This window comes from Micropterus dolomieu, linkage group LG02 (genome assembly GCF_021292245.1).
Source record: "Micropterus dolomieu isolate WLL.071019.BEF.003 ecotype Adirondacks linkage group LG02, ASM2129224v1, whole genome shotgun sequence".
Taxonomy (NCBI): Eukaryota; Metazoa; Chordata; class Actinopteri; order Centrarchiformes; family Centrarchidae; genus Micropterus; species Micropterus dolomieu.
In genome coordinates, this window is record NC_060151.1 from 22,248,746 (window position 1) to 22,257,867 (window position 9,122).

At 37.2% G+C, this 9,122-nt stretch overlaps 1 protein-coding gene across 1 annotated transcript in view; it reads right to left on the minus strand.

Moving 5' to 3' along the window:
* Window positions 1–4,984: 4,984 nt before the first annotated feature.
* The window catches only part of galr2b (galanin receptor 2b), a 6,686-nt gene continuing 2,548 nt past the window's right edge, over window positions 4,985–9,122 (minus strand). The window contains exon 2 of the mRNA XM_046041572.1: window positions 4,985–5,747. Within this exon, the coding sequence (XP_045897528.1) occupies window positions 4,985–5,747 (763 nt within the window). The remainder of the gene's footprint in view (window positions 5,748–9,122) is intronic.

Below are 9,122 nucleotides of genomic sequence, written 5' to 3' on the forward strand. Positions count from 1 at the left end.
AATATATATATAATAATATATAATATGCATATATATAGATAGATAGAGAGATAGATATGTCTCAAGAAAAAAAGAACACCTGTTGTTGAAATGACAAGATAATTACTTGCGATTATGATTGGATTTCTGTCAGAGATGTACCACTGTGTTATATTGCTAACTAAAGATGTGTTGACTGTAGTTTTACTGTACTAGTACTTGTTAGCAGCACTTTTATTTTCTCTTTTCTTGTTTTTCTTTTTCTTTTTTATATTCTTGCTGAATATCACTGTAAGCTTTGTATGCAAAGTGGTTACTTACCAAGGCCTCTTTAACACTAATGTTAGTAGCTGAACATCAAACACTTCTTTCAATCTCAGATCGCGAGCAGAAGTTTTTCTTTAGTAAGTAATAGTAAGCTAAATGATTTGATATAGCATCTTTGTAGAAGTGCTTCACAAAAAAAGGGCATAAAATATAGACACAATACAGAAATCAATAAAAATAAATAAGTAAAACTAAGCAAAAGCAAGGGTGTGAGCTGCTTTTTAAAAGTGTCCACAAGGTTCTTAAATCCAACAAAACTGAGATCAAGTTAATGAGTCCCAACTTCAAAAACACTTCAGCAAAAACATTGTTTTTACATGCGTCACAGGAGCTTTGGCATAATTAGTTGGATGAAAGTCATGATTCTAAGAACACGGTGTGCAATGCTCAAATCCACAGCTCATTTTCTTGCAACAGTATATGCATTTCTTGTTGCTCTCACATTAAAATCAAATCTACCTGTTCAAATATCTGAAATATACCCAGTTATGCACATGAGTAAAATGTATTACACTGCTTCTCTATTGACTCTGATAGACATCAGAGCAGGATGGAAGGCTGCTCATGAAGAGGGAAATTGTGAAAGAATTAAATGTGTGATAGTTCTTGATGTTGAGAACTGCAACAGGTTCATAAAATAAGCAATTAAAAACACTGTAACTCATTGACTGATTCATTAACCACTAAAACAGTTTATAATTATCCCAGTAGTACACTCTACTCCACAGGCCTGTGGACACATTGATGGCAATGTGTGATAAACATGAACACACACTGTCCAAAACATCCATTAGTTTATCACACTAATGAACAACACTTTTTGGATTAAGCTTTTTATATGGATCAGTGGATAATTGCAATGTCCCTTTCTCTGGTCTTCCATTAAGGATTGTAAGGTAGCTATATCTTATAGATGTGTTTATTGCTAAGGCCTTACACCTCTGATCACTTATGGGCCCTGTCAGATCTCTCAGGTCATCCAGCACGTCTGAAACCAAAGCTTGTGTATATGCTGTATGTAGCATGGTTATTGTCCCATTTGTTTGTACAGCATCAAAGATTATTGATCATTTCCCTCCTTTTTTTTTGTCCTGCTGTTGCAACAGATATCCAGTATAAGAACATTTTCAACACAGCAAATTTTCAACATCATTTTGTAATATCAATATCTTCTTTTGAGATAACAAGAGCTGAATTTATTAATTAGTGTCTTCTTTTAAGTGCAGCATAGTCGCTCAACACCCAGAGAAGCAGTGATCTCTTGGGGATTAGCTCTGTTGTGCTGCACTTGTTAATATCATCTGTCACTCTGGAAGCAGACAACAGAAGTTAATGGCCTAAGGCAACAAGTAAATATGCAGAGTTAGAAGCAAATAGGAAAAAAAGGGTAGGCGGCATTAGCTTAGTCCATGGGGGCACCAGTTTGAGTCCAACATGGACCACTGCCGAAGGTGCCCTTAAGCAAAGCCCTGAACATGTACTGCTCTCCAGGCACTGCACAATAGCTGCCCACTGCTCCGAATTAAATTAAATGGAGAGAACAAATTTCCCCTCTGGTATAATTAAAGTATATGAGAAATATAAAGTAATTGATATTTTCTGTCTTTCTGGAACATAGTCCTTACATTTCCATACAGAGTTGATATTTTGCTACAATGCTCTGACATTGTCACTCAATACACACCGAAAGCTGAGCACAGCAGAATTGTTTGGGATCATAAAAAACTATTATCTATCTGTCTATCTTTTAATGGTATCTAGCTGTGGACCTAGCTTTGGTAGAAGAAGGGAATCCCATTTGTGGTGGTAACAGCTCTTATTTCCAGAAACATTTACATTGTTGGGCTCTAGATAAGTAAGCACACTAGGAACACACTTTGTTCTTACAGTATTTTCTAGAGCCTTTGTCTTGTGCTATAAAAGTCAATATGAGAACGGAGTCACTAAATATTGTACAGTGCTGTACAAGCTAAAAATAGTTTAATTCAGTCAGCTAATTAGTTTTATAAATTATTACTTAAGCCTAAGCGTGTGCATGGCGAGACCATCTCAATATCCATGTCCTGCGGTGCTGTGACACTCAAAACAGACAAAACAATTAGTGAAGCATGATAGAGAGTAAAGCTATAGCATGTAAATACTTTTATTAGAAGTCAATGGATCGTTCACTGATCTAAAAGACAGCATTAATGGAAAACCTAACAAATTCATTGTATCTCAGTGTTGAAGTGTGAGGTAATCCTAAGAAGAAGTCCTTTCACTTCAGATTTTTATGCAGGAGCTTATGTTTGGTAATACATAAATTGTTATAATTTCTTTCTATTCACTCACTTAACTTGTATGCATATTTTGAGTTGAATAAAACCTCCACTACAGACTCACAGCAGAAAATATTTTATTTTGTCATTTCAGTGTGTATTACATTTTCTAAACCATTTTTGATAAAGATTTATTTAAATATATATGCTCTTAAAGTCTGCAGGCTGTAACGTTTAATAATGCTACATGATTAAACAGAACAAACAGAGAGACACTTAAGTATATGCTGTAGATGTATAGGGGAAAATCACAGTAGACACACTGGACGAAAACTGATCAGTTCAAAGGAAAATCTTCTGTGTGGAAAGAGGAAAATTTCATTTTACACAATCTGAGCAGAATACATAAGAAGATTTTTCTTTTTACAGCTTTGAGGTAGGACACAAGCTTACAGTGAAACATCGAGAGAGCGAGATACTGAGGATCCGCCTTCATTTGGAGAAATAAACTAAACAAACATCATCATATCATTTCACAGCTTCAAAAAATTTTAATACACAAAATACACACTTTTAAAATACACAACTCTTAAATGCTTAAGTGCACTCATTGATAAACATATTCATTTAAATATGATATTTTACACCAAAGAGAAACATGCCATGAATACAATCATTACAAAATACAAGTTAGTCAAAAAAAAGGTTTTCTTGTGGAGTCCGAAAAGACTCTTCTTTCGAGAACTGTTTACTCAATGTATAACTTTTGACACCTGATTCTTGAGCATCTTACAGCAGAATGTATTCCAGTGCAAATTTTGAGATTTGCAATGCGCGTATGAAATTGAAATACAACTGAATACCATGTTTACACAAGAAGATTTTTACGTCAATTTAAATATACCAGTAATAAAAGTACTATCTTGACAAGACAGAACAGCATCTGCATGCAAGATACAAAAGAGACCAAAAGGACCAAATAACATTCTGCTCCAATTAGAAAGACTTGATAACTAACTCTAGCACTTTCAAAACTAGTCAAAGAAGATGAATCTGACTTTGAAGATTACAGCTGCAGTTACACTTATGTGAGGAAAAGACCACATAAGAAATTGACAAACCTACAGTTAAATATAATGTTGGAAATACTGTGGTGACAGTTTACTTGCACAGGATGGACTTCACATGAGCGGAGGATAAGCACCACTTTGCAGAGGAATGCCATTCCTTCGGACTTTATAAACCTGCATTTAAGTGTTTCTAAAGTCAAATGGCTACATCAATTTCCCCCTACAGCTGCTAACCATTTGAAAAGGTGAAACATACTGTACTGTAACATTATGAGACACATTCTGTGCTGCTCTTAAAAAGTGCTAGGATAATGTGGATTTTTAAATACTGAAAAAAAGTGCAAGCTGTGGTTAAGGCAAATGGTGGACACAGGAAATACTGAGAATTTTTCACTTTTAGTAAATACAAACCCTTCTGACCAATTGATGTCTGTTATGCTGGTTTCACACAAAACGCAATGCCAGCGCTGGAGGATTACTTTCAAAGTCAAAGTGATCAGTGCGCGGCCATGCGATAAATCCATCGCGTGAGTTAAAAATTTTTTAACTCGAGCATGACATTCGCATGACGCTGTGTCGCGATAGTCCTATCAGCATTCAGACTGTCAGAGTGTGTTGTGTAGAGGACACGGGGCAGAGCGGCGGGATAGAGCCGCAGCTCGCCCACAAAGAGCTGCTGAGCTAAGAGGAGCTCTGGAGGACAGACCCGGCGGCGGTGCCGGATCTTTGGGCAAATAAACTCCTGCAGTTGGACTGAATTCTGCTCTGACAACCGAGTTGCAAGCACTTCTAAAGTTGCAAGCTTGTAATATTGCTGACAGACCCAAGGAAGCATGACTTAATATTATTAACAAATCGGCATCAGTTATTTCGGCATTAGTTTGATCTGTTTATTGCAATTAAATCACAGCAAAATGTTTGTTTTGGGTTCATACAGCTGAAGTAATGGTGGGTTGGCATTTATTCACATTGTAGCTTTTTGTGTGAACACTTGTGTGAGTAGTACAGCGGTCTAACTCATACGATGAAAGCAATGTGAGTTTAAAAATCCTCTTGCGTTTGAAACCAGCATTAGTGGAACATTATGGGAAGTAGTATTTGACAAAAAAAAGTGTTTTGATAAGTGATGAAACAAACACATTTTTGGTTGTGGACTAACTGTATAAATCTTAATGTTCTTTTTGTCTGTGTAAATATGTTTGTGCATGGTTCCTTTCAACTCCTCTCCTGTTTGCCACCAAAAATGTGAATATCATGATGAGACATTCACACATTAAGAAAAAAATTAGCTGCAATGTCTTTCACATAAGGCAATCTGTAGTGAGCCTGTCAGCAAAGCTGAATCACTTGTCAAGTCTGCCGCTGAAGGGGCAAATTCAGTGTCACTGTGGCTTCTCTTGGCTCTGGGATTGGCCTGTTAATCATTTCACATTCATTCTGTCGTATGTTCTCCTCATTCATTTGCGACACCTCTGTGGAGCCTGCTTCAAACCCAGGCACAGTGTTGGCTACATGAACCACATGAACCTTATTTCTGCCATTTTTGCTGAGGATGCAGCTGAACACTTTCTTGAAGCCTTTGCGAAAGTGCTTGGACACCAGAGCGTACACGATGGGGTTGACACAAGAGTTGGCGTAGGCCATGCAGTGAGAGAGAAGCCTGAAGGCATACGTGGTCTGATTGAAAGGGAAGTCTCCATACAGGTAGCACAAGATCACCACATGGTAGGGCAGCCAGCATATGCAGAAAAGCACGGTGACAATGATGATCATTTTGGTGACTTTGCGCTTGGCCCTCTTAGATTCCGACATGCCGTCCAGAGGGTCGACGGCCGTCCACAGGTACTTGATGGTTCGAGTGTACGAGAGGCTCACAATCAGCACAGGGATGATGTAGCCAAACAGGAAGGTGCACGTGTCCAGCACCTTCCGGTTCTGCTCCTCCCAGCCAGGGATACACACAGTACTGTTGTCGAAATCAATCAGGTCGTAGTAGCTTAAGTAAGGACCCGCAAAGACCAGGGAAAGGCCCCAGATGATCACCATGGCAACTACTGCGTTACACGGGGTTCGTAGCTCTCTGGAACGCAGTGGGTAACGAATGGCCAGATATCTACAAAGAGACAAAATAAAACATTAACATGTGATTCAAACCACATGAACATGATAAATAGTGGACATGCTGAACCAGTGTGCTTTGGTATGATAATTATAGGCTAAAAGAGTATCATCATTCTACTATTCTGATCATTAAAGCAAAAATGAAAGCTTCATATAAAAATCTTGATTCTTAAACTAAAATCTATTTCATGGACATATTGTAAATATTATCACAAGAGTGAAAACATTTACTAGTTCATTAGCCAATGGGTACTATTGTATACCATGCTGTCCAGATTTCTTCTCAGTGTTTTGATGATGAAATTGTTTTGCCAAAACCAAATCCCTCTAAGGGTTAATGAAATGGAAAGCTACAGTTTTGTGTCAGTCATTAGCTTTTATGATTGTCTTGTTGTTACACAAACAAAGAACCAAATTGCAAAACAAGAAAACATATATCAATTATAATACAATAATATGTGTTGCATTGGCTTACATATGAATGACATGATATACATTTCTATATACATTAGTGCCATGTCAAAGGAAAAACTGTATTGTATATGAGTATGTATATGAGTTATTTGTGATAACAAAGCGAAAAAGAAAATCAAGGAAGGGTTGCCAAATATTCTAAAATAGGTTGTCATTACCCTATTATAGCAGCGACATGTTCCACAGGAAAAACCTTAAATATTTCTGTGTACCATTTTGTGATGTTGTAAGGTTTTTCCACTGCAACAAAATGTATTGCCTTGCTAAAAGCAGAAGTTTACACATTAAAGCCCCCCACTGCCACCGCAGCATGAGTGAAGATGACATGATGAAAATTGATTTTTGATAACTTAATAACTTGATAACTTTAATAATCAAGGGAATATCCACCACAGGTGCTGTCACCTCTACACTCACTGTCACAAGCATACTGGGGGTTCTGTGTTGGATGATAATCAGTCGCACCACAATGGTTTGGGGTATTTATTGAATAAAAAGCACTGTAGTGGCTGCAAATAGGTTTTGTGGGAATTTCAATAGGATCTGATTTTGCATGCATCACTTGGTAAAATCATGACAATGGCAGAGAACATGACTGTGCCTGGTGCTGTGCATTTGATGTTGCGGAGCAGGTAGGCGATAAAGGCTCAAATCCCACACACTATGTTCTATCGTGAAAAAAAAGAGCCAGATGTTTTTATGGCACCAATGGCTTTCAATAATTAACACCGCACTGCTTTCCAGCTATAATTGCTGAAGTTATTGCCTCATTGTCACTCAGTTTGTTTATCTTTGAACATGTGAAGCTGAACTTCATATTCAACATGCAGCCAATGCTTTCTGATGGATAGAGTGTACTTGAGGTACAGAAGCTTTTTTTCCTTTGCCAAGACAGTGATTCTGGGTGAAGCTGCAAATCCATGTCCTCCCCTTCCACATTTACAGGACACTTGAAATAGCTCTCCAGAATCAAAGGAAAAAGCCTCTCTGGTCTTTGAAACCTCACTGAAATGGGGCCAAAGACACTTGAAAGGAAAAAAGCAGATACCTTGAACATACTTGTCACATATGGAAGCTCAGTGGAACAACTCAGACACCACTCTGTATGCTTGGCTGAAGTTTTCTGATTTATATAAAGAAAAGGCAAGGTTTGACAAGATGCTTTGCTTTTTTTGTTTTTGTTTAAGTAAATCAACTACTACCAATTAAAATGTAGAAAAGCAGTCTGTAAAGATTGAATGAATAACAATCACCACATTTTCTGTGAAATTGAGCCCATGATTAAATCTCAGAGTATCTCTCACTTCACAATCCCACTTCTACAACCCAGATGCTGTTCCAGTATTTTCTTTCCCAATGTTTGCAGAAATGTAACACTGATCAAATCTTTGCTCAAATATAGATACAAACTGCTATGCATTATGTATGACTGCAGCCTCAACAGACATACATTTAAACAAAGAGGGTAATATAGGTCTCTATATGGACTTTTTCAAATAAATGTTTAGGCATTGGAGACTGCATGAATGTTGAATCTTGTTACCTCAGTTACATGTTACCAGATCTCAAGTATTACAAGTGCACATTAACCCCCTGGTTAGAAGTAATAATGGCAAATTGTTTTGTTTTATATGGAATCATTTTCACGGTTTGGATATTTCTTAAACATATGATCTGCCTGTGGGTAGCACACTGCAGAAGAAAATGCTTTCAATTATAAAAAGTGTGTGTGTGTGTGTGTGTGTGTGCTGCTGTTCATTCAGGTTGAACTGTGATTTTATTCCTGGTCTATAGTGTAACTATCAGCTGCTGCTTCTTTTTATTTGCTACACAGGACCTGTAGAGGAAAACAGACAAAAGTCATTAACCTCCCAACTTAGATGTTCCTGCTCTTTTCTAGATTGAGGAGGAATTGTCTGGCTTGCAGACTGAAAAATCTATTGAATCCTCTAAAGTGTAAACACAGCCAATGTGATCAGAGGGCATTCGCTGCAGAGGTCAGCTGCACACTTACTCTGTCCATATTGACTGAGCTGACAATGTTGGACAATAGTTATGATGACTTACAGCTTACTCTCAATGGGGTATAATTTTCAGCCAGGGATAATGTATGATTCTCTCATAAGATATTTAATTACAGATCCAGCATCTCTGTAAGGTCTAATGGGTCCTCTGATGTCTGATGTGTACCTCTGGGGTCTGTTCTGGATGTTCCCACAGTAGTTTTTAAAAAATCTTCAGATGAGAAAAATACATTTGTAATTAATTAAATGCACCATACCGTGAAACGATGTGATGAAGCAGTAAATAAAATAATTCATAGCATGAACAGACAGTGTGGATTTAAATAAAAGCTTTCTTGCAGCTTTCCTTAATGATTAGAGGCTTGACAATTGTTGTCTTATGAAATCTGTTCATACTATAGAGACGTTAATATGATTTCCATCAATAAATACTATCACTCCTTAACTAATGCATGATTCATTGATTCACTGAATCATGCGATTAGTTAACACTTACATGTTGCTGCGTGACCTGCGTGGTCTTTATGTCAAATTTACAAGAGTGGAACGTGATTTTTTTATTATTATTTTACTTTGTTTAATATTTAGTAATCAAAGTATCACATCATGACTTTGCATGCAGGAATAGATGTCAGATAAGTAGTGGTTATCTCTTGGGGTCTTCTTTGCCTTTATCCTTTTAGCATCCCTGGCAGCATTGGCATCAACATCTTGTCTGTTTTAGTGTTGTTTGAGTTGGTGTGGTGAATAAAATAAAGGTGAATCCTACAGCTATTAATATGAATGAATAAATTAAGTAATTTGATCATTGTAGCAATGGAATATTAAAGGGGGAAAATAAAGGTTGCACAGCTGATTCAACAAAACAG